The sequence below is a fragment of the Sinohyriopsis cumingii genome, chromosome 3 (genome assembly GCF_028554795.1).
Source record: "Sinohyriopsis cumingii isolate HCF-2022 chromosome 3, ASM2855479v2, whole genome shotgun sequence".
Taxonomy (NCBI): domain Eukaryota; kingdom Metazoa; phylum Mollusca; class Bivalvia; order Unionida; family Unionidae; genus Sinohyriopsis; species Sinohyriopsis cumingii.
The window spans coordinates 56540573-56568100 of record NC_142963.1 but is presented as its reverse complement, the minus strand read 5'-3'; the positions used below and the strand labels follow the sequence as shown (position 1 = coordinate 56568100).

The window sequence follows — 27528 nt, the reverse complement described above, 5'->3', positions numbered from 1 at the left end:
GAAATGTTTGCAGATATAGCTGTTAGTGTAGATTGACACATTTTACATACACATTGCATTTATGATGATTACATGTAAAAGGAACTAAAATACAGAGCTAAAACAAAAATTCCACTTAATAAAAAATTATATAATTGATATTTATTTAATAAAGTACTTCCTCTACTAGGCATAGTGACATTTTCATTGACAGAAATTTCCTTGCATATTGTTAATTATGGTGTACTAAGAATGTTGTTTCAAAAGAAAACATAACAAATTATATGACTTATTATTAGAAGTTGATAATTTAATAATGTTGATTAAAATTTCCAGGTCCTATTTAATGTTTTTGGCCATAAAATGAGCAATATATCAAAGTGTCAGTTACCAATTTTTATCGCAATTTTCTTCAAGTTCAACAAATAGAGATCAAGTTTTGGGTACTTTCTGTTTTCAAAAATGGGATCCTTGCCTGACCCTGCATTACAAGTTATCAGAATGTGAGTTATCAAGGGATTGGTGTATTTTGAATACATGTAATTGTGATTTGATCAGTTTTAGTAAAAAAAATACTCTGCAATTATTAAATGCTTACATTTTCACAAAAACTAAGAACTCAAAGTGTTTTCTTAATTCCTTAGAAATTGTATGACAATTAAATTTGACTCTTTTTACAGTTAAAAAGGCATATTTAATATTATTATAAATGTGTTTGTACAAAAATAGTTTTTATTTAAAATGTACATTATATGTGTTATCCAAGGTAATCAAAAGCAGGTGTAAAAATTTGACAAAGTAATTTAATTTAATTGCTCTACCAAATACTTGTATCTGTAATTGAAATTTTAAAATAGTGGTAATTGAATTGATTAGTGATGCATCACAGACACACACATGCACACACACACACACACACACACACACACACACACACATATATATATATATATATATATATATATATATATATATATATATATATATATATATATATATATATATATATATATATATATATATATATATATATATATATATATATATATATATATATATATATATATATATGCAGAAAATGGTACAGAGCAGGATAGAGTAAGTGCATTGGAAGAGACTAACACTTTGGAGGAAGAAAATGAAGAGTTTATTCACCCTGAAGATAGAGAGGATGAAGAAAAAGAAAAGAAGGAGGAAAAAGCACCAATCAGTGATCTAATTCACACAAAACAAAATTCTGATATCACACTCAAAAAAAGAACGACTGAGGTATTTTTGCACACTTTTGCTTTCACTTTTTAGTCATATTTACATTTATTTATGTATCTTTTAAGTTCAATTGTTTTCGTCTTTTTTTCTGGGCAAGGTTGTGTCATGATGGTTTGGCATTTTACTGTTGTATGACACTGAGAGCAGATGATGTTCTTATTTTAAATTCACGCTGTTATTTCTGAGAAGATGCATTTTTTTGTAGTGAAACTGTAAATACTTTTGGTGGATATAGAGTATCATAATTGGAGCTTGGTGTATATAGATGGAAGAAGGTTCAAAGTACTTTTTGGTAGACTATAATGTTACGTAATAGTTGTGCATCTTCACCCATGCAATGCATGTTAGTCAGAAATAACTCTTAAAAGCAGTTAACAAGCATATGATTCTCTGTGATTTTCAATTCATTTTGAAAAGATGAAAAAGTTATAAATCCTAACTAAATGACCATTCACTAATGATAGGGTAATTGTGATTAAAAAACTTCCTGATTAGTGAATAAAATACAGGTAATATTTAATTGAATGACCATTAGTGAATAAAATACAGGTAAAATATTTAATTTAATGACCATTACTCCATCATTAGTTAGTAAAATACAGGTAATGTTTTGATCATTTACATAGCATAACAAAACATCTTTACAACCATGTCTTCTTTGTCAAAAAATTGTTTTTTTTTTAAATTATAAAATGTACTACTGCACATACTTAGACTAGATCTTTGCAAACACATTCTACTCACAAAATATTTTGTATTACACACATTTGAAAATAAAAAACTCTTGAACATGTAGTACTTATCATATCACTGACATTTGTTTACTAAACAAAATACCATGCTCTAATTTCGCTAAATAATTCAGATAAAAAGATATTTCTGGTTCACAAACATTAAATTTTTACAGAAGTATTTTTATAACAGTAATTTGTCAATCCTGACCTTAATTTTAGGGCACAAATTGTCTGACTCATAATGGTAGAATAATATTCTGTGGTTATTAGGCTGGTTTAGACATGCATCTCATATGCTGTATTAAGTTGATTTAGTTTTTCTTTCCTCAGGCACATGATTTCATAACCATAAATTACAAAGTAAATTCCAACACTATCAGTTAAAAATAATTAAATTTATTTCTGTTGACTTAATCAAAACATTTAAATTAATTGCAAGGACTAATTTTCTCATTATACTGGAGGCAAGGGAACCTGTTGAAATTTATTGTTTTCTTTGATCTGGGTAGAGTTTTTAGTAATCACAAGGGGCTATGAATGAAATCATGCATTTTCATTGCAACTTAAGCTCAAGAAAAACAGATGTTGATAAAAATTATGTAAGATCAAATTTTATTATGTGGACATTTGGCTTTAATTGCTGTTAAATTTCAATTGCTTTTGTGCTGAGTGAATTAAGATGAATTTCAATGTTAAGTATAATTATTATCATGAAAAAGCCATTAAAATATAATATTGTCTTATATAATGAAGCATAGTGCAGATTCAGCTGCAGATGTCAAGGTCATGTGTGTGCCAAATGTTCTGCAAATCAGGGTCTAGGTTAAATCATGGAAAGGCAGATTGGCATTTATCATGTTTTCAACTGAATAAACATGATGCATTAGTTTGAGTTTCTGACATTCCTCTGCCAATGTGTAATTGGTTTGGTTTGGTGTTTTATGGCACAGCAACACAACTAGATTATTGAGTGCTGAGGCATTGGACTGAAGTGCTTTGCCCAAGGACACGCCATGGTAAACAGCCTGGGCAAATCTAATGATGGGATATGAACCTGCACCCTTTCTGTCATGAGTCTTGTATGCAAGACACTTAAGCACCACAGCTTCTGTTGACAGGTGATGTCAGAGCCCATTGGCCAGAGCTGCAGGGGTTCACTGTTTAGCATTCATGACAAAAGGGTGTGATTTCATTCACTGTTGTGTAATTGGTCAAGGCTAACATGCAGGTGATGTCAGAGTCACTTGGCTATTAGAACATCAAAATGTGTACCCCTAACATGGCACATTGCTCTTTTGGCCTATAGGTTGTAACTAAAGATGTTTGGAAATGTGTGACTTGCAAGGGTTGATTGCTGGCTAATTGTTTTTTCATGTAAACTCATTCATACATGTTAGTTCATTCAGTTAGTCTCTGGTAATATTTTTTTCCCATTTTCACCATTATCATCTCCCCATTTAAACACAGTTGGATGTTGGAGATGACAGTAGTATGGGAAACAATTATTCTAACAGGTACTATGTGAGTGATCGATGTGTAATGATTACCTGACATTAAGGTAAAAATTAAGTACATGACTTCTGCAAGTCCTATATTTCCATGGATCCTTTGTTATGAGATACAGGTTGGCAAATGCTGACTTGTTTTGGGGATAGTAAAAGTTTAACTTTTCAATAGACAATTGGTTCTGATGTCATTAGTCAAGTGAATGATGTTGGATACTTAGATAAGTTATGTATGAGCACTGACACCACACAAGTGGAATTCTTACCAATGGTGACCTTGAGCATATAATTTTGTTTAATGCATGGGTACAAAGTTTGTTATAAATGTGAGGGCAATCTTATTAAAAATTGAAAATGTGTTGACTCTGTCAATCATATTTTTTTTGGTGAATATTGCATTAAGCCATTGTTTTCTTTTGCACCAGTAGTTATTACATATGTGAAAAGATATTTATTAACAAACAAATAAAGAACCTTCAGGACAGATATCTTCAGCTTTGAGAGTTTGTTCCCAACACAATTTAACAACCTAAATATATAAAGCTGACACATGTTTATAATGTGAAGTAAATTTGAATTTGAAAACTAATTGTAAACTCTATTTTTAAGTTGTCATGTTTATGATCTAACTTTGCAGACATTTGGGGAATAGTGCATGATGCATGTATTTTGTTACTTTTTAAAACCAAATCCTTTACCATTCTTGGGTCATGGTAACTTGTTGTTTGCACACCTGCCATATTCAAAGATGTATAAATTTTTTCCCATCCAATGATATTTCTTCATTAATAAAAGTAAAATTAAATTATAAATAGGAACCTTGGACAATATTTTAATGATGCATTTGCAAAGCTGTTTATATTTGCACACACATTGTAACCCATCTTAGATGACCCCATCATGTACAGTGGACCTGTTCAATAAGGAACATTTTCCGTTGGGGAATTCCTTTTATTTATATATATATATATATATAAATATACATGCTATCCATTCACAAACTGATAATACTGATGTAGGAATTCTAAATGTACACCTGTTCACTTGTGTTGCTGTAACACGTTCAGGGACTTTCATTCAATTAAATTCTGACATGTGTTGGTGCTGCTGGTGCCTCATGTAGAAAGCATAAGCATGGCATACCAGTAGGTTTGGCTTTTCAAATGGTATTATTGTTGGTGGTGGTGGTGTAGGCATCATTATCAAGTTTTGCATTTTGTTCAGTTTCTCATACACTTGCATGCAGTCATAAACATTAATGGATATATTTATCATAGAGTTATACTCATCTCAGGCAAATGTAGGTCCCCATGACCTACTTTTTATGCTCCATTGATTGCATCAGACTGTTGTCATGAAACTCAGTTTCTCTGATACTGTTGCATGCACAGTAATACAACTTCTTGTATTATTTTTCCAAATAATAATAATAATAATAGTAATAATAATGTCTTTGTTTTAAGAGGCAACACATTCATGCAATAATAATAATAATAATAATAATAATAATAATGATAATGATAATAATAATAATGTCTTATTTTAAGAGGGCAATTCAGTTGTCATAGTACTAGTGTTCTTTTAGGTCCTTTAAAATGCAAAATATTTGTTTAAAAATATATGTGAAACAATACATGCATGCCACATACTGAAATGTATCATGATTCACCACCTGTGGTATGATCAATTATTAATAAACATATGGATGGTCTTGGCATCTTTAGATGGATTGTCTATGGTAGGGTGGTAACATTTCAGACATGTTCACATAGGTTTCCACTGTGGAGATTGCAGATGGACCTAGGCATAACATCATTTGTTCAAATGCCATTTTGACCCTTGAAAAGATAAACAAGTACTTCCAAACAATGTCTGCTACTTTTCAAAGATTCTAATTCAGCTTTAGACTGCTCCATTTTGTTGGATGTGGGACTCATCATAGGCACAATACCTATTGTATTCCATGCATTAAAGGTTTAAAAAAAACCTTGTTACCAATTTCAAGCCTTCATTTAAATTTGGAAGGCATTATAGTGTTATCTTCAAAGTAGAAGAAATATTGCAGTGTTTCTTTTGTAAGGAAAATTTTGTCTAGATCTGGATGCAGGAGTGGAGATGACTTAAACAGCCAGATCCCTTGCACTGTACTTCCTGCAAATGCAAAACAACAGCCATGACCCAAAGTACTTGTTTCTATCAGTGCAACTGGAAAACTGTTGACAAACATCAATATACTGATGAATCATTTCACCCCTAATAACTGTAATGTTCAGATTTTCACCTGTTCCTAATTATTTGGGCTGATAATATAAAATTATAAAAGACACTGCACATGATGGCTGGAAATGTTTTGATTGGTTGGCAAGATATTTATTAATTTAAGCTTCTTGTATTAATTATTATTTTTACATGGGAATGGTAGGGAGTAGATCACCATAGCTGTGTATAAATTATACTTAAGCAGTCACATAAGCAAAAATGAATGTTATATTCACACTTCAAAACTACATATGCACACAACACACATTTTCACCTGTGTCTAAACTACACATACAGAAAAATATACAACACACATGCTCACCTATATCAGCACATACAGAAACATAAACACAATATGCATTTTCACCAGCATTTACACTGCACATACAGATATACATATAGAACATATATTTTCACCTGTGTCTACACTGCACATATAGAAATATGTGCACAGCTTTTTTTTTCACCTGTCTTCACTGCACATACAGAAACACATACACAACATATATTTTCACCTGTGTCTACACTGAACATACAGAAATACATACACACTTGAACTGATAATATAATAATATACAAAGAAAAACATCTGACACATCATATGGTTGCAGAAACATCTATGTAAGTAAAAAAAAAGTTAAAGATCTGATGTACTTACACTGAAACTGAAGAACCATGACTCACTATTGACTGCCTTACCTGAGGATAAAAAGACCAAATATATGTATAAAGAGATTGCATCTACTAATGAAGATGGAAATGCTAGTAGAAAATGATAAACACTGAATATTTAACTCTTTTTAAAATCCGTACAATCCTCCTTTTGATGAATGGTTTGTATAGTTTGAGCCAGATTAATTGCCTTTTAAATACTATTTAAAACAATTACACCTAATTATTGAAAACATATTTAGAGTTTGGTAGTTATTTTAATAGTTTTTTTAATATTTATTTGAGCAGTGTACCTAAGATTATCAGTTAAATAGACAATGTATATACTTGCTTACGTGTCCAATTGAAAACAGTCCATCTGTATTTGCTTATAAGATGAGCCCAACTGCAAACTGCAAAGACCCATAATGAACCAGCAGATCTGGGTCCTTGCAGTTTGTTAGGAGTAATCAGTAGGACAAAAATAATAGACCCTGATCAGCAGGTGCATTATGTCTAAGCAGATCAGGATCTTTGTTGTTTGCAGTTTGACTTGACTTAGAAGTGAGTATATATGGCAATGTGGATACTCAGAAGCTCGATTGTTTAATATTTTATAAATGATTTTTATTTTTCTCAGAAATGTATACTCATGTATATATGCAATTCTTATCTGTTTCATTGCATCAAAACTGATGTTGAATGGAGTGCCAGGCTTTTCAACAGTTTTTGTTGATTTGAACGTAAATAAATCCAATAAAATACTGATATAGTCAAAGTATGGCCATGCAAATCTTGTGAAAAACTTAATGTGATGTTTCAGTGATATGTTTTTTTATAACTTTACTCAGTCGATAAAAGTAACAGATAACCTTTTTTTGATTCTAGTGGGATATTTTTTACTATGGGCAAAAGTAGATCACAATGACCTACTTTTCTTAATCTTTGCAGCAAGGTTTGTAGACTGTGTCACAGTAAAGAAGGTGAGACATCAGTCCATGGTCTTGCAAATCTTTTTAGAATCTATCAGTTACAATAGAAGAGAGGTAGGTAGATTTTCAGGTAGAGAAAGGGGTCTCCTGGGAGGCTTTACCATAAAAAAGGATGATGTATTATGGGGGAAAATTGTTCTGTTCCTTGATAGTCCCTTAATGATAGGTTTAAGTGCATATTTTGAAATATATATTTTACAAGAATGATACTGTCATTACATGTGTGCACTATGCACCCAATTGCTAACAATGTAGAACTTGATTTGCTGTCACACAATGTGTCAAAAGATCAGGGTTTTTACTGTTTGTCTTAATTAAAATTTCAAGCAAACAGAACATACCTAAAACTGATGGAACTTTATGTGACATGAGATCTGGGGCTATACTGTCCACAGTTAAATGTATGCACAGGTAAACCTGTTAAAATATTACTATATAAACTCAAACTGCAAAAAAACAAAGATCTTGATCTGCCATAGCATTAGTTACCTACAAATCAGGGTCTGTTCTGGTAATTACTACTAAGAAACTGCAAAGACCACGATCTGCCAGCAGATTATGTGACAGCAGATCTGGGTCTTTACAGTTGGACTTGTCTTATAAGCAAGTACATATGATAGTGTGCCTGTAATGCACCCCATCGGCAAATAAATAAAATGACTATGTGTGTTCAAGATGGCAGGTCTGTGTATGCACATTTTAACTGCTCCTTCTTACAATTCCAAATGTAAGAATCCAATTTAATTTACTCAATTATTATTTGAATATTATCTTATCTCATTTTTTGCATTATTTTTGTTAGATATTTCTGCATATATATGACTTTTTACTGGGAACATCTTCATATTCGTTAAGCTTTCATTTTAACATCACAGAAAATACAGGTCTTTTGTTTTTAATGGGATAAGTCACAATCCTGCAATCAGGATTCTAACTCATGTCTTCTGCATAATCATCAGGTTCATTTGCCACTACGAGGTCATTGTCTTTTAGGTGTGCAACTGTCCTGACCTGATCCTCTTGAATAATTTGACCATTGTGTGCACATGATGTAATGATGGAAACATTCACCTGGTAATTGCTTTTCATTAAAAATAATAACTATTGACTGTATTTGCTCATGTGTAATGCACATCAGTCAATTGTTCTGTCATTATATCATGCACCATATATGAAGATATACATTTTACATGTGGAATGAAACAGTATAAATCTTGATCTGTGTGCTGTATACTGTTCACAGTAGGGAGTCTAATATATGCATGTAGATCAGATACCTAACAGTGGAGTGAAACCATTTAAAATTCTACTGGTAATTGCTTGTCAGATTAAAATGATTATAATGTAGTCCTTTCCCCGCCAAAGCATATATTGATTGCAAGTGATAAGTGAAGAGGGAGCAGTGTTATTTTTGCACATGTTTTCTATGGTTTTGGTATGCATGGCTTTTTGTTTTTCTTTTCCCACAAACAGCACATGAATGAAGAGGAGGAAATTATTGTGGAAAATGGGTTTACAAACCTTCAGCTTAAATTACGATCTCAAACTTTTTCCCTTGGTACCAACAGACCTGAACGATCCAAGGTAGTATTCTTGTTGCAGCATCTTCTTGTTGGTTTTGCCAGAAAATGTTAAAAGTATTTATGGTCTTAGATTTGATTTGATAATATATTAATATTTTAAAAATTTGCCTAATTTGTGTTCAGTGAAACTCCAAAAATAATTTAAAAGCTTACTGAGAAATTCTGTGTTCTGGATCAAATTAAAGAAACAATTTAATTTAATTCAAATTTTAATTTCCTTACCAATTATGTATCAGTTGTGCAATATTTGATTTAAAAATACCGGTAGTTTTTGATATATAGAACATAGACCCTAATACACTGTTACATAATCTGCCACTAGAACATGGTCTGCCATGTTTGCTCAGACTTATAAATAGACCAATTAGTCAATTAGTGTATATCCATATCTGCTAGTGCATTATGGGACATCTGAATCTGCCATCTTAAATTGTTCTCAACTCAAAAACTTGATTGAAAATAATCTGACCAGTTAAAGAGCTGGATTTGTAAATTTAAAGTAAGATGTCAAAATTTGGATTAACATTAGTAAGTACAATTTTATGAAGGAGCAGGCAGATCTGGGTCTGTGCTCAATTTGCTACATGTTATACATGCATATTTTCTGAGTTTCATGGTGATTTCACCATTTTAATTGTTAAATTGATTCCATGGCAGAAGGCTGTCATAAACTGTAAACTTGTGTTATTCTACAATGCTAAGTTGGGAGATGATAAGGAAATACAATAATCTATGGTTTATCTATAAAAAGAGAAAAACTCCTGCTATGTTGTGTTTTTCATGACACATCAATTGGAAAACATGAGATCAATCCAATTAAGAAATAATGTACACGCATTGTAGTAATCCTTTCACAATTCCATGTTGCAAAACCTGATCATAAATTTGCATGAATTAAATTTCAATCAAAGATTCAGCAATTTTACATGCTGACTTGGAAAATTTCATCATAATTTTGCTAGCTGCTTAATAGATTCACACATTTTGTAGTTAGCTCATATGGCAAGCTTTATATAGTAAGCAAGATTGGGTAATTTATAATGACCTTTTCAACAGTCTTATTACTTTTTCTTATCCACCAAAATATTTTGTATAACTGTCCACAACAGCCAAATTATAACTTTTTTATATTTCTCATGCTCAGCTCTTTTGAGAATATTGCATTTGGTCTCTTTGATATATTTTGCATCAACATTGTACATATTCTAATGAAATTACCAAGTTGGACCATACTTATATGTAAGTAAATACAGTTGTTAGTATTATTGAATGGTTAGATGTAGGTGTGGGTGGTCTTTGAAGTTGTGGAAAGTTAGAGAACTCAGAGAAAAGCACTAGCTTTGTTTCCAGGACAGACATATTTTCATATTTAGGAGCTGGGGTTTAAACCCAGGATCACATAAATGCAAAGCTATTGCTGTTTAACATCATATATTAACTGAGTAATGCATATACATTTCCCAAGTTCACACTATCGTACTGCTAATGGAGTAAATCTATTATTCACAAATATGTAAACGGTTAAAGTCATTTATATTAGATCTTTTTTTTCAACAAATGACTCTTGTAAAAATAAAAAATGCTTGGTGTTATCTTTAGTAAAAATATTAATTGAAAATGAACATATTAATTTTCCAAAATGATCCTTGTGATTGGTCACAACTAATTATATGATATAAAAAAATTCCTGAAAATTGGATTAGAAATATCATTGTTATACAGATATGATATTATGGATTTAAATTTGTATAGATTTGATATTGTGTATATTAATTTATACAGATTTTTATATCATGTATGTTAATTATAAAGATTTTATATTGTGTATCTTAATTTATACAGATTTGATATTGTGGATATTAATTTATAAAGATTTGTTATTGTGTATGTTAATTATAAGGATTTGATATTGTATATGTTAAATAGTGAAAATTACCTATGTAGTCCACTTGTCTGGATGGACTGTTGTCCAATTATTTATACAGTTTACCAGTTACATAATTATTCACATTTAGCTGGCAATTAGATTTCTAAGGGATCCTTTGGAATTTGGGATACAGCTGTATGTGATATCTGAGATCCACACTAAGTTTCTTTTCTTTTTGTTTAGAACATAAATATGTTCAATTAATTTAGTTTTCTTATTATAAATTTTTATATATAAAAAAAGACATTTTTCATTTTGTATTTTAAATTCATTGAGGCCTTAACATCTTTTGAATATTATATTCAACCCCTTTCCAGACATTTCTTGGAACTAAAGTGGAAAAAGAGCTCAGTCGCAAGCAACAGGACAGGAGAGACCGCAGGGAGAATTATGGTGGAATTACAATGAAGAAAACACAACAGTATGGAAAACTATGTTCACCCTTTCAGGCGCTGTCTACTCCAGTAAGTTTAATTATTGTTCTGTTTCAAACAAGTTGACATATTTGTAGACTACACACATTCAGTAATTAGCATTTTGAACAGTTCTACAATATTTAATTTTTTCCTCTGATATTAATGCCATCTAATTTCAGAGAATTGTCAGACAAGCACAGAAAATGTAATTAGAATTGTTCAAAAAATGGTCAGATAATGACAGTTTTAAATTTATGATATGCATCACATTTTCTAAAGATCACAGCTATACTATTATGAAGTCAAAGCAAGAACACAGATGCAGTGAATGTAAAGAATTGATTCTTGCAGAAGGTGCATGATCTGTGGAGTATCAAGTTCTTCTATTGTGTTAATTACTATGGCAATCATTTACCAGGTCCACTCAGTTGTAGAGTGCTGCAGCCAAGTTATATTCATCCATTTAATTATCCAATGCTGGCATGCATGCTGTAGGTTACATTTATACCCATTTATAAGTCAGGTTCAACTGCAAACAACATAGACCCTACTCTATTTGTGCATTATGTGCCAACAGATCAGGTTTTGTTTTCTACTGAATACTCCTTCCAAACTGCATAGACCCAGGTCATTAGATCTGACATGTACACATGTGCTGAAATATTCCGATTTACAGTGAAATAAAATCATAAGCTGTCAGCGTTTGTATTTTCAGGAGGTTAAAAACCCAGAATTACCAAAGGACCTACCACTGAGTCAAAGGATGCTCAGCAAAGGATATAAATCGGAGTATATTACAGATGAAAAGCTCATTAACATGGACTTTTCCTATGCTAGTCCCGAAACTCCAAGCAATGAACAGCAGGAAAACAAGAAAACTGTACCAGGCAGCCGTGCTGCTACAAGAGATGATAAGTCAAGAACATCTAAAACACCGAGTCGTTCAAAGCAATCTACACCAAGTATTTCAAAGCTATCAACACCAAGCTTGATGAAACAATCCACATCATCTAGTTTTATACTAAAGAAAAGTAACACGTCTGTATGATGAAACATCTTTATGTTCAGGTGCTTTAGTGCTGTTAGATGTGATGGGTACTGGTTATGCAATTGTGGAATTACCAGACCTAAACATTTTTGTTCACTGCCAGACAAAACTAGTTTTGCCAGCAAAAAAAAGTAACCCTTCTAGGGTTGATGGACTGCTTTGCCAATAATGCAAAGAAGGCAGCATATCAAAGTACCATATATGTAATGAAAACTGTAAAAGAAAATGACAGATTTGAGTGAAAGTAGCCAAGAACAAATTAATTCTTGATGGTATAATGGTCTCTATCATGCTATGATCAAATGATGCATTATTTGGCAGTATGCCAAGTACCATTTACCACAAATCACTTTGGTCTTGAAACTATGAAAGATGCTTTAAAAGTTAATACATAAGACAGATCTTTTAAACACCCATGCCTCACATATCTCAAAATATCTTAACCACAAAATTTTATCTCAGGCTTGAATTCCAACATGATCTTCAATACTTTGTCTTGAATAAAGATAGATGGCAAAAGGGAGGGAAACAAAATGTATCTGATCATAACATTGTCTGAAATTTCTGCAGAAAATGTAAATTTTATTTCAATCTGCAGAAGCAAACACAATTTTCACAACAGTCAGCATTTACCATATGCCTGCATAATTGATAATAAAAAAATGAATACCTCTGTTTTAAAAAAACATAATAATCATGTCTGCTTCTTCAATTGCTGATGGTGTCTGCTCTGTCCAGTAATATATATATTAAGTGAAACCCCTCAAAACTAAACCCATGGGACTGATTTTAATTTTCAGTTTTGAGAGTTTTTTAGTTTACTGAGGGTTTAGTATGTGTAAAAAGGTGTATCTTTTAATAAACACTTACTAGATATACTTGCTCATAAGCCAAGTCAAACTGCAAACAGCAAATAATCTGATCTGCTGTAGCATAATGTGCATGCAGATCAGGGTCTTTGTTGTTTGTTCTACTGATTACTCATAACAAACTGCACATTTTGTGATGGCAGGTCTGGGTCTATGCAGTTTGCAGCTGGATTTGCTTTAAAAGCAAGTATATAATGTTTGTGATTTGAGAGAGAAAATGTGATAATGGGAAAATATTGGTGTATGTGAGTAAAAGAGTGCATAAATTATGGAAACTGCTTGTCATTTTTACATTGAATACAAACCTGGCTGAACAATGTATCTATCTTGCTTTCAAAAATCACATCTGGTCAGTCTCGTTAAAGTCAGATCTCCACTGTCCTACATGAAGATCTGACAGTGACAACTTAGAGGTTATGTTCTGGTGATCTATGTTATTACCATAATCACTAATTGTATCAGCCAATCCGAGGAAGTTCTTTATCACGACATTTGGGAGACTGAGCAGTGTGACTGAAGAGCTTTAATATATGCCAAATGATTTGATTCACTTTCAGATTTCTGAAGCTGCATTTCCACTGGCTAATTCATGTCAGCAGAACATGAACCCTAAGCAATTGCTGTCAGATGTTCCTGTAGGACAGGGGAGATCTTATTTTAATTGGATTGCACATCTGGTCACACAAATACAGGTGTTTCACATAAAAAATGCAATGCTTATCTCAAGAAATACCATATATACTTGCTTATAGGTTGAATCCAGCTGTCAACTGCACAGACCCAGATCTGCTGCTGTGTAATATGCCAGCAGATCTGGGTCTGTGCAGTTTGTTATGGGTAATCAGTAGAAGAAACAACACAGACCCTGATCTGCAGATGCATTAGGCTAATGGAGACCAGGGTCTGTATTGTTTGCAGTTTGACTCTACTTATAAGTGAGCATAGATGGTATTTAAGGAATGAGATACTATGATAACTTTTCTGTAGATCCATTAGAATTATAAATAATAATCTATAATCCTCCATATAATTCATAAAGTTCCTATCATACATTTTTCTTCTAGTTTCTTCAGTGTAGCTGGCTCTGGTACCGATTCATTCTCCCTGATCAGACTAATTTTATCCTGTAAGGACAGTTCAATCCTAGCTGGTGATAGACTGACATGTGAGTGAAGACAACTGACACTCATGGTTACTTAAATGCATATATGTAAGAGTGTTCTCCCTTGAAAACCAAACGAGTGAATCAGACTTTAAAATACTGTTTTATCAGTCTCAGTTGGCAAAGCATCAAATGTGAATGGCCAATGTGGGTATGTGAGAAATCTTGCCAGTAGCTCCTCATGGGTCAGTAGTTCTTTCCAGGGTTTTCTTGGGTTCTTCCTCCACCATTTATAGTGGCTGCCATGTATAGCCTATCTTGTGCTGAAAAATGGCATTAAACCCTACAACAACAACAATCAAATGTAAAGCCACATGCTTGTTTAAAAAAGGGGGAGGGGATTTAATTAAAAAACAAGAAAAAGATGTATTATGGATAAATTATACACATGAATAATAATCACAATTAGATTATAAGCAGATAATCATTATCTTTCTTAAATGTCACCAGCCTATAAATGTTTCTTTATTATTATTAATAATATATATTAACAACTGACCTGTATATCAACTGTGCAGGATTTCTGCTATAGAAAACTGATGTGACCTCAATAATTTTGTGAACAAATTATTCATCGACATAGTTTGTGCAGTTTAGCTTGCCAATTTCAGGAGTTATTTTGCTCAAAATATATTTAGTTGCTTGATAAATGTAATTTATTGATTTCACTTTCATAATATTGTATATCCAAAATTGTTCTGTTTTAATAAAAATTCTTGTTTAACTGCTTCACACATTTAATGCCACAACACTACTCCAGCTATTGACTGGCTTACAGTGAGCTAATGTAATATATTGTATGCCTGTGATAAAAAGAGGTTGCTGTGTCTTACTATTTGTATACATTTTAGAATATTATAATTGGTTTTGAAGCAATATTGGTATTATTTTAATTTTGTCATAATTTTATGATGACAAAGTCTAGGTTGATTAGCTTCTATTCGCCCAATGCCCCCTTCCCCCTCCAATATATATCACATACTAAGTACACAAAATCTAACCAGTATATTGTCTTGCTAAAGATGGTCACAATGGCCAATTTTCATGGCATTGTTTAAAAAATGATAGGAAACTTCTTATTGCATCCAGAGAATCCATCCAATTATTTTACCATAAGACATAAAATTGTATCTAAGACATGGTAACAAATGATATATCCATCATATTGTGGTCATTCTATAAAATAAATAAGAAAAACTTTTTCATGTTTAAAGACTTTATAAAATATGCTATTTATTAATTTCTTTGTCTCATTATTTATTGATACAAAACTCTGTCCTTTTTTATTATGGAAAAAGAAACTCCTAAAAATGAAATTATGAATGCACAAAAAAGTTTTTATTCATTTTTTATTTTTTGCTGCATGACCACAAAACATTTCACATTCAGCTGTGTACACCACACTCCCAGATCTGCCATTACACAGTGTGTAAGCAGTTTGTTTTGGAATCACATGTATAATAAACAGTGAAGTCCCTGACCTACTGGTGCATTATGCAATGTCAGGGTGGGGTTTGTGCTATCTGCTGTTATATGTCCATTGTACATGAACAAATACAATTCCAGTATACTTTATTCTTTATATTTTTTCTGAACATTGCAGCACATTAATTTTTTATATAATAATTACCTTTTAGTTGTGTTTGTTACCTTTTTATAGTCAGTATTTTTCATACAAATGAAAATAATGAACTTTAAAAAAATTTGTTTTAACTTTTTCAGCTGCTCTAAGTTGTGTTTTAAACTGAAAAGTTGGGACTTCAAACTTGCAAAACTGTACAATTGTACACTGACAAATTTTAAACTGTGATAATGAGGATAATTTATAGCTAATATTTTCAGGAATTGTTGCTTTTATATCTATATTTGTCATATATTTTTGAAATGTAAGTTTGGAAAAAATGTGATAACCTAATAAATTATTGCCATTATTTTTGAAAATCAAGCTTTCTTTTGTTTTAAAACTTGTTTATGCTTTTAATGTATTGTATTTTATGAAATTTGGGCAATATATGATGAATAATAAATTTTTAATGGAATACTTGTTTTTGTTGTCTTTGTTTTAATATCAGTTTTTGAGAATTATTAATCTCATAAAGTTAAAGTGCAACGGGACAACATCATGTGGATATCATGATACAAGAAAATTGTGATGTCTTGGCCGATTTCAGCAGCTGATTCTGACCCTCAAGTGTGCCAAGATAGAGAAATGTACACCAAAAAGTAGATAATTTTTATGTGGTTTTTGACCAAAGAAGAGTATACACTTTTTAAGGCAAGTGCAGATATTACAATTTATGCTCACTTATAAGTTAAGTCAAACTGCAAACAACAAAGACCCTGATCTGCTGTAGCATAGTGCACCTGGTGATCAGGGTCTATGTTGTTTGTTCTACTGATAACTCCTAACCAACTGCACAGACCCAGATGTGTCAGTGCATTATGCAATGGTATATCTGGGTCTGTGCAGTTCACAGTTGGACTCATCTTATAAGCAAGTATATAGAGTATATATAGTATAGTACACACATTTTACCAACCTTATTATTAAAGCACAACATGATCTTAGTGGTTCTTTGCTGGGGAGCCATCACTATTCCTCAATCGATCATAAAATGCAGCACTGATAATTAAATCCCATTAAATTGTCCCAATTTAATTCAATCTTTGCTACCCAATATATATCACCTGATTTTCAGTTTATATCTAAAGAGAATCAAGAATGCTGTGTTTTAACATCATTATGTACCCATATTTTTGTGGTTTTATATGGACATATATGACACAGCCTTGCTGAAAGCATGCTTCATTATAAAGTGGCCAAATTTGATGTAATGCTCTTGTGTAATTTCCATGAACCACGTTAACGATGTGAGATTTAGATAGAATGCTGTTCTTGTACTTCTTAATTGACCTTGATTGACAATAATAAAAGATAGGCAGGTGTATCAGATTGAGAAAAAAAATGATTGTCTTATTTGTTTGTCTGTTATGCACTTACAGTTGCAAAATGCTTTGATTCTGATATGACAATGTATAACAATGCAGCTGATCATGGTTGATGCTGCTTATGTTACATATAGTATGTCCTCACTTTATATATAGCAATCCACAACATAACACAGGTATGGGCATCATGCAGGGATGGATTGGCATCAGTTTGCAACAAAAGTAAAACATTTATTATGAGTTCTTTTTGCAATTGGCCCTAGATATGACCAATCAAAACACAGCACTTGTTTTGCTCCAAGAGCAATACTAAAATGTACTTGTCCCATCAAATTTTCTTTGCGTACTTTTACATTTTCAATTGGCCATTGATTTTCTTAGCTACATAAATTAAAATCTCCTCACAATGGGTTACCTCCCTTGGGCAACACTGAACATTTAGTGATATACCCCTCTCCCCACAAAAAAATGTACACTTTAATAACTGCATCAAGCAATTTGTATAGAATTGTATGCAGTTTTCTTTACAATGGTTTAGGTGCAGAAAATGTTGCATAACACAGATGAGGAAAAAGTCTGGAATTCTTTACTTGCTGATACAGGGCACAGGGCTGAAAACATTGCAAGGTAGCACATATTAGATGTCACAATAATGTCACAATGAAGCACATCTGAGCCACTTCACAGTCTGTTTGTTGAAAACAAGTTTTTCAATGATTTACTATTAAACTTCATCCATTTTGACTGCACATCAACATCATTTGTCTTTTCCAGGACAGTTTTTGTGTCAAAGATGGACAAATTCTATTGTTTTTCATTTTTTTGGGGACAAAATTCTGAAAATGTTTTTGTACTTTAATAATGAAAGCCATATCTGTCAGTGTATTGGCATCGTTTGAATAACTGTTACAGGTCTTCATGCCAGGATGCTGTCAAGTGTGTCTGAATTCTATTCGCTGGTTTTGAAAGAGTACTTTTTAAGGTTCTTCTATGTTTAGTAACAGCATCCATATTTGATTAAACATCAGTATTTGTTTCAAAATGAAGGTTATGCCAGGATGTTTTCTGTCAAGCTTATCCAAATTCTATTACTCAATTTTGGTGAATTTGCTTAAAAGTTTTTCTTTTTTGTACCCCTACCTTTTCAAAGAAAAGCAAGAGAATTAATATGTGCTTCCACTGTCCATCTATCACATATTCCTTTTTGCCCAATGATTTTAAGACATTTTAAACAAAGGGATGAAACTTGGTATAAATCATCATCATCAAGTGGTTTATATATCATACTTAGGGCCATGTCTTCAAGGTTCAGGTCAAGGCGCATTATTTTACATTTTTATTTCTTCTCTTAAAACTGTTTGAGATTGAGGGGTTAAACGTGGTATACTTATTCTCAGTTGCAAAAGGTGTGGCACATTCCAGATTGAGATTGTTACCTTTAAGGTCAAAGTCATAGATCAATATTTTTTCCTTTCCATCATACATATTTTCCACTCTATAACTTTAAAGCCACTATATTAAGGCTTGAACATTGATATACTTGAAAAATAGCACTAAAAGGCATGTTGCATACCATATTAGGGTTATATCTTCAAGGTTATGGTCATGGCTCAATATTTTAGGTTTTCAATGTACTTTTCCTTCTGCTTTGTAATTTTAAAGCCATTGAAGATCAGGCATGAAACTTGGCCTACTTATGCATCATCACTGGAAAGTCTGCTGCATTTGACCTTGGGGTCCAGTCTTTGAGGTCAATGTCGCAGCTCAATATATCATGTTTTCCAACACACTTCCTTGTTCACTCTATAACTTAAGATATTGTCATTAGCAGGAGTGTATTGTACCACACTGGGAGTCTAATCATCTTTTGTTTCTGCTTTGTAACGTCTGAGTTCCTGTAATTAACACTGGTACATTTAATACTTCAGTTTGATGGATTCTCATGCATGACAGCCAAAGTTTTTATCGTTAAGGTCAAAGTCACTGACAAGTATTTTTATTCCTTTTTCTGCACTTTTTTTTCAATACTCTTTACAATGGGGCAAATAAACCTGGTTCTTTCAATGCCTGCTCAGTAAAGGTCACTGTCAGATTTCATGAATTGTGTTTTTATGACCTCACCACCAAAAGTGGGGGAAAAATATTTGAATAAAGGAATTTGCTTTTTCCTAACATTGACAATATTTAATAGGATATCGGCATCATTTGTAAAAAATCTTAAAGGTCTTCAAGCCAGGATGATTTCCATAAATCTCTAGTAATTTTTTGTTAGAAGTTATTTAGAGGGTTTTCTATTTTTAGTAATTGTGTCCATATTGATGTCAGATCAGCATCATTTACATAATCCGAAAGGACTTTATGCCATAATGCCAGTTAAGCTGAAATTGGTCGGTTGGTTTTTTATATGAAGAAAGTAGCAATTATTCATGGATGAGAGCTGTATTCCTATTTTTGGTATTGGTGACTACATTTGATGGAGGACTGGCATCATTTGTACAAACTTTAAAGGTCAACCTACTCTATTTTTTTAAACTGATCTATATCTGTTTAGCAGTTTTTGAGAAGTTACTTAAAACAATATTTATATTGGTGGCCATATTTAATGGTGGATCAGCGTCATTTCAATACAACCTTTAACGGTTTTATACCAGGATGCTCTGTACTAAGTTTGGTTAAATCTGGTACAGCTGTTGACAGAGCAATTTTTGATGGATGACATGGGTTCGATCCCCAGTCAAGTCATACCAAAGACTTATAAAAATGGTACTAACAGCTGCCTCGCTTGGCACTTAGCATCAAGAGGTTAGTGTTAGGACTGGTCAGACTGGTGTCAGGATAATATCACTGGGTGGAACATTATGCTACATGTCTGCGGCATGATGCCCCAGTGCTAGACATCACTATAAACCGTCACAATGCAGATATCATAGGGATATGACTGACAAATTTTTAAAGCTACATTAAAATTCCTAATCACACATATACATCAAAATGGGCCATACCATGAACTAACTTGGCCATATGGCCAGATGAGCTAATAATAGTTCAATGATCCTGCAACAAGAAGTTTCCTCACCACTGCTTATTAAGACAACACTACCTCAACATCCTTCATTTGGTAAAAGAAGGTCACAATAGCCCTAAAATCCACAAATTCTGTCACAATATGGGAACACAGTGACGATGTCTTGTGCATTTCAATTTACAAAAAAGAGACTGAAGAATCCTTCGGCAAAAGAGAGATGAACAATATCTCACCAAGTGACCCATGTGTATTGGCATGACATTATTGAAAGAAAGCACACTGATGAAAATAACTGTTCATGGAAATTTACCCAACATGAAATACTGGAGTCTGCAAAGATCAATAACCCATAGGTAACAGTGACCTGAATTTGCTAACATGCTGAAAGTTATACATGAGAAGGAAACTTTCCAATGGCATAAACACAGTTGATAAACAGCCTGGTTTTGACATAAATTATGCTAAAAGTAGATCAAAATGTTTTGATTATTGGCATACAGTACAAGATTTATGTAAGGAACACATCAAAAATGTTTACTTCCTACTCAGTTCTAGAACATCAGGAGCCGTCTTTACTTTCCATAAATCAAATGGTCCAGAATACATCATTCATTATAGTGAAATGAACTCTTTTCAGATAATATGTCAAGTTTATATCTTTCTGAAACTTAAATGTAACTTGGAATGAAAGCAATTGAATACATCAGTGGAAGAAAGCAAGAACATTTTGTGAAAAGAATTTATTGTACAAACAGAACTATATGCACATCATTATTTTAACAAGAACAGCAGTGGCTATGGTATATCAAAATCAATGTTTCATAAAAAGATATCACTGATTATATAAACTGAGTTTACACAACTCAATGGACGGATATAGCTAAAAAACAGTTTTTTATGCATGAAATGAACATGAAAATATAAATTGAAAACAAAATTTGACCGGTTGTTCAATATTTTAGAAAAAAACATATTTTGGTAACAATATAAAGAGCTTGCCTAAATATTCAGAATTTTATTAGTTTTAACTAGAGACTGCTGAACAAAATTATGATTACATTTACTTCATTTAATTGTGCTTACAAGTATTTTTCCAATGGGTTTCAGTTTTGAACATTGAAAGAAAAACAGTCATTATATTCAATCAGAAACTTTAACAACAGTTGTTATATTTTGCAGCCAGATTTCACTGCATTAATACTGTGTTGTTTAAATAAGAAATGAACAAGAAAACATTCAAGTTGACAGACAATGAAAGAGACACAAGCACAAAAGATAAAATCACATATCACAGACTCTTCGACTAATACCCCCAATTTGCATAGATCAGGGCTATACTATTATATTTATCAGTAACAGTAATGCCTTTATCGTAAACATTAACTTATTCTATAAAGTATATGAAAGAAATGTTATAGAAATAGAATTTTCTTATCTGTGATCATAAATAAAAATATGGCCTGAATATTGCCATGTATGTTCTGACAAATATGGCAGACATTTTCAAAGTGATTCCAAATATTTATACAAAATATGTGAATTTTATCCTAACAAAGAAATTATGCAATGATAAGCATTGATTTCCACAAATAAATTTAAGAGGACAGGGAGTAAAAGTAAAAGTTCTCCATTAAAAACAACAGTCATGCCACAGCTTATAAACTGTGAGCTAGAAAATATATCTGTTCATATATTCATTATACACATTGTGTAGGCTAGTTAAAAATCTGTTTCTATAATCCAAACAGTAAAGAATTTGATATATTTATTTTAAAAGGGGGAAAGCGATGAGCACAAGTTGAGGGGGTTGGCAAGGATCTCTGTATCTGAGCAAAGCAAATCACAAATTGAATGACGGGAATATAACTAGTCATACACTGAGCATAGGATTCATTGTTGATAGATAATAATGCACCAAGGCTGCAATGATTCATCACAATATATATCTTGGTAAAGATATTTAGCTACTAAAGTAACTACATGTACAAACCAAAAATTTTAACCAGATTGGTGTATTGTGGGTGTACTTAGCTACTAAAGTAACTACAAAAAACAAATTTTAACCAGACTGGTGTATTGTCGGTGTATGTAGCTACTAAAGGTGTATGTAGCTACTAAAGTAACTATAAACAACAAATTTTAACCAGATTGGTGTATTGTGGGTGTACTTAGCTACTAAAGTAACTAAAAACAACAAATTTTAACCAGATTGGTGTATTGTGGGTGCACCTAGCTACTAAAGTAACTACAAACAACCAATTTTAACCAGACTGGTGTATTGTGGGTGTATGTAGGTACTAAAGTAACTACAAACAACAAATTTTAACCAGATTGGTGTATTGTGGGTGTATGTAGGTACTAAAGTAACTACAAACAACAAATTTTAACCAGATTGGTGTATTGTGGGTGTATGTAGGTACTAAAGTAACTACAAACAACCAATTTTAACCAGATTGGTGTATTGTGGGTGTATGTAGGTACTAAAGTAACTATAAACAACCAATTTTAACCAGACTGGTGTATTGTGGGTGTATGTAGGTACTAAAGTAACTACAAACAACAAATTTTAACCAGATTGGTGTATTGTGGGTGTATGTAGGTACTAAAGTAACTACAAACAACAAATTTTAACCAGATTGGTGTATTGTGGGTGTATGTAGGTACTAAAGTAACTACAAACAACCAATTTTAACCAGATTGGTGTATTGTGGGTGTATGTAGGTACTAAAGTAACTATAAACAACCAATTTTAACCAGACTGGTGTATTGTGGGTGTATGTAGGTACTAAAGTAACTACAAACAACAAATTTTAACCAGATTGGTGTATTGTGGGTGTATGTAGGTACTAAAGTAACTACAAACAACAAATTTTAACCAGATTGGTGTATTGTGGGTGTATGTAGGTACTAAAGTAACTACAAACAACCAATTTTAACCAGATTGGTGTATTGTGGGTGTATGTAGGTACTAAAGTAACTATAAACAACCAATTTTAACCAGACTGGTGTATTGTGGGTGTATGTAGGTACTAAAGTAACTACAAACAACAAATTTTAACCAGATTGGTGTATTGTGGGTGTACGTAGGTACTAAATTAACTATAAATAACAAATTTTAACCAGACTGGTGTATTGTGGGTGTACTTAGCTACTAAAGTAACTAAAAACAACAAATTTTAACCAGATTGGTGTATTGTGTGTGTACTTTGCAGAATCAAGTAATTGTCATAACATTTAATAACATTAACATTAGACACTCTGCATTTCAAATAAAAAAGAAATAAGACTGATCAAATACAAGACATTAAACTTAACTAATTATCATCAGACATAAATTCCCTTAGACATCTGCTTCCAGTTTGAGAGAAAATGTAGAAAACTTTCAAATCCAATACATAAGGTCTTGCCAAAGAATGATCATAAACTCTAAAGTGACCTTTTGAATCAGAGGTTTTTGAATGTACATGACATTGCTATAGTTCATTCACTGACTGTGAGTCAACACTTAATCCCTGGAAATTATAACATCATAATTTAGTTGAAGGTAATGGCACATAAACAAAATGGGGAAGATAGCAGATTTTCCAAATCAAATGCAAAAAACAAGCCACATATAGTTTAACAGTTAAATTAGTCAATCACAAGAGATCTGTCTGGCTTGTATGGATTCACATTCAAGAAACATACAATACTCAAGTTTAGGAATGCAAATTTCAGCAACAAGATGGCATACACTGAGTGTACATGTTGAGGTATTGATTACTAAATGCTATCTTAATACAAGCATAGGAGTTTAAAGGGTTCCTGGAAAAAAGGCACGTGAAATTTATTTCAGAACTGGTGGATTTTCACAAATGTGCTGTAAGAGCTCTCCGAAGTGACAGCCTCTCCTACCAAGACTTTCAGATTTAAAAAATGTGCTCCATACATGCTTCAGTCTCAAATTTTTGGAGAACAGTGGTCCTGGACTTCCATTTTTCAAAGTTCACTATAAAGCTCTCACTATTAGCATTTGTACCCCAAGGACATAAAATTGAATAAGCCTGTCAGAGTTGTTTTGCCTTCACAATGATTCATTCTTTGAACCAATATTGTATTGCATTTTTTTCTATAACTTTTAAACAATGCTGTATTGCAAATTTTCTATGATGTAGCCTTGACCCCAAAAACAAAGGAGTCAGTGTATTGCATAATGAAAAGTCCTAGCTTGATATTAATTTATGCTAAGTATGATGAGGATTTCAAAAATATGTGGAAAATGAAAAACCATAATGAAAACCCTAACAAATTCTTTGACATTAATTTTACCATTGCAGGACAAGTGACTGCAATGTCTTGCTTTCCCACTATCATGAGCTCAACAATAAAATTACCAGGATAACTGTATACTGAACAATGACATGCTATTGGTTTGCTCAGTATCTTGTTAGACTGAGCTGTAAAATATACATTAGCCAATGCAAAGCACAGGACACAGCTCATAAAACAATGTGAAACAGAAGTCTGTAAATGTTTATTACTTTCATAGTGTGAAATAGAAAAATCCCCATTGGAAGCACAAAAGACTGTTTAGAAAAACTGAAATCACTATTATACTGTATCACTGTTGGTATATGTGACTTGTTCAGCCACTCAGAAATAATTTTTACCACTGTTATAATACATTGTAATCTATTCTTTGCTAACATTTTTGTGGCAGAGAAATCAACTAAAAACTTTATTTTATTTTTTTACTTCAATTTTTCACATGGGATACTTCTGTTCTTTATAAATACTGAGTATGACATGTCATAATACAGACTGAGAAGAAAATATTTGAAATATCTTTATTTTTATTTTGATCTAAGAAGAAAGTCTGCAATTTTGTTTAAACTATATGTGTCAAAAATGTTTCCTCTGTAGACCTTCAAAGTGACTGGTCATGAGAAATGAATTAGAAATATGCAGGACAAATATGTATTTCTATGAAATCTATTGTGTTCACAGATAAAGTGATGTCTGCAGCCATCTTATGATGAAAGGTTTAGATTTAATCACTCAAAATACAAACAAATTCTGAAAGAAAACTTGAACAAAACTCTTTTTTGATTAAAACAAAAAAGAAGCGATTTTTGTGGTAGTCCAGAAATGATATGAAGCTTAATTTCCAAGATCTTCAATGCCACTTTGTCACTTGCATCAAATGAACATAATAAAAGTGCAAGATAGGTACATACATCAACAACTATGCAATGTAGACAAATAATTGCACTGTGAGAAGAGGGTTGCACATATATGAGTGGGTGACAGAATTGCATTTTCATTAAAACAAAGGCACAAGATTGCTTATAACTTTGCAAACACAAATTCTGCAGAACGTCAAAGAATCATTTGCCATTTAATCTATGAAAATATAATAAATTAAAACTGAAATACAACTCTTAGCAAAATCACTATAGGAAGTATTAAAATTTGAAAACCAAACTCAAGAATATGGATATAAACAAAATAGTACTTCCCTATCTGTCAATTTTAAAGTTAGAATTTAATGGTGATAATCAACCTAGAAAAGTGCAACCACCACAACAAAATTTATAAAATAGCACTAATAATACATAAATACAGACTGCAAATGTGTTCATAAAAAAGCATGCAAACATACAAACAAACTAAACAGGGAATATACAGAAGCAGATTCTGAACAGTATTTATAGAACATCTCAACCCATCTCAAATTTTAAGATTGAATGTAAATATAACTTTCAAAGGACAGAATTAAGTTGTGAAAAGACATGTTGTGAAAATCTTGTATATTGAAAATCAAGTTGATAAAATTAATAAAATAATCATGTATATCTACATCTTTTAATTTTATCAGAATTAATATTAGCTCAACAGTTAATACTGCCTGGAAGTATCATGACAGTTCTTATATTTCATATTTGCAATGATTAGCACTCCATATTAACTTAAAATATTGATGGCAAAGAAAAGTCTAAATGCAATTTTACTGGACTTTGTGCTCTGCAGGCCTCTGATAAGAATAATAATATGGCAGACTTGAAGAATTGTTTGTAATATGGTGTTTAAAATTATATTAAAAGTTTTTTTTAACCAATAAAAACTGAAATTAGTTTCAAAATGAATCTTTGCTGAAATTTTCTAACAGAAGGTACAAAAAAATTAACTATATCTCAAATTATAACTTACAAAAATGACTACATAAAAATTAGATCACAGGTTATATATCACTGAAGACATTAAATTGCTTCTTGATTTAATCAATACTTGCAATCTTCTGAAACCTTAAGTATACAAACATCTTTTTTGCAAACAATATCTTTTAATTGCTAACAAACTGTTTTTCCCTATGGATAGTCCCTTACTGCACTTGCAGATCAACTAAAGGCACCTCTATTGTTTCATCATCAATCTCCAGTTCTGTTTCCCCATGGACTTCCTCATGCATTTGGGGTTCAGATGGAGCAGGAGTAGTTCTGGAGGAATGTGTGGGTCGAGCAGACTGAGGCCTGGAACTGGGTCTGCCCTTCACAGATTCAGGTCGTGGGGTAGTGGAAGCTCGTGCCGAAGTTGGTCGGTTTCGTTGACTTGTTTGAGAGGAAACCTTCAACTGCGATGAGCTCTTCTGAGTTTTGATCGATACAGTGACAGCTTCAGCTGTGGGCCTTGGAGTCTGTAAAACGGAAAATGAAGAAAGTACAATAATGTGTCATCAAATGATTTTTCTTTGATAATCATTTTTATAATAGGATTTACAAATACAAGCATCAGAGTCCCATGTTTCACTGTGATATAACACCAACAGGTAAACACAGATCTCTAGGCATTTAAGGTTTTGATCAAAAATCAGGCATAACTTGGGTGAAAATATTTTGAGTTCAATGACTGTTCAACATGCATATCTTTCGATGATGACTATAATATACTATAAGTGTAACAGCAATCTGCTGAAAACTGCAAGAGAAGTTGTATTCCTAAAATTCTGTCTACATTGCATCCAGCTGTAATTCAAAAAAAGGCCAACATGTCTTCAAAAAAATCAAGGGAGAACAAAGATCTATCGATATTTTCATCTTTAAATGATGACCATAACGAATAAGTTTTACTACATTCCCCCAAAAATACTGCAAGACAAATGCTTTCACCAAATTCTGTAGTAC

General features: G+C 32.2%; 2 protein-coding genes across 8 annotated transcripts in view; one reads left to right on the top strand and one right to left on the bottom strand.

The window, feature by feature from the left end:
* Positions 1-16433, top strand: part of LOC149802897 (cilia- and flagella-associated protein 337-like) — a 146498-nt gene extending 130065 nt beyond the window's left edge. For 4 of the 5 annotated variants that reach the window (XM_089952386.1, XM_089952388.1, XM_089952387.1 and 1 more), the window contains 4 exons: positions 1055-1248; positions 8863-8973; positions 11217-11363; positions 12031-16433. In XM_089952386.1, the coding sequence (XP_089808512.1) occupies positions 1055-1248; positions 8863-8973; positions 11217-11363; positions 12031-12363 (785 nt within the window). In that variant the 3' untranslated portion in view covers positions 12364-16433. The remainder of the gene's footprint in view (positions 1-1054; positions 1249-8862; positions 8974-11216; positions 11364-12030) is intronic. The other variant, XM_089952389.1, reaches the window with a different exon arrangement.
* A 4656-nt stretch (positions 16434-21089) lies between these two features.
* LOC149802896 (uncharacterized) overlaps positions 21090-27528 on the bottom strand; it is a 138331-nt gene continuing 131892 nt past the window's right edge. For all 3 annotated transcript variants that reach the window (XM_089952383.1, XM_089952384.1, XM_089952385.1), the window contains one exon: positions 21090-27041. In XM_089952383.1, the coding sequence (XP_089808509.1) occupies positions 26730-27041 (312 nt within the window). In that variant the 3' untranslated portion in view covers positions 21090-26729. The remainder of the gene's footprint in view (positions 27042-27528) is intronic.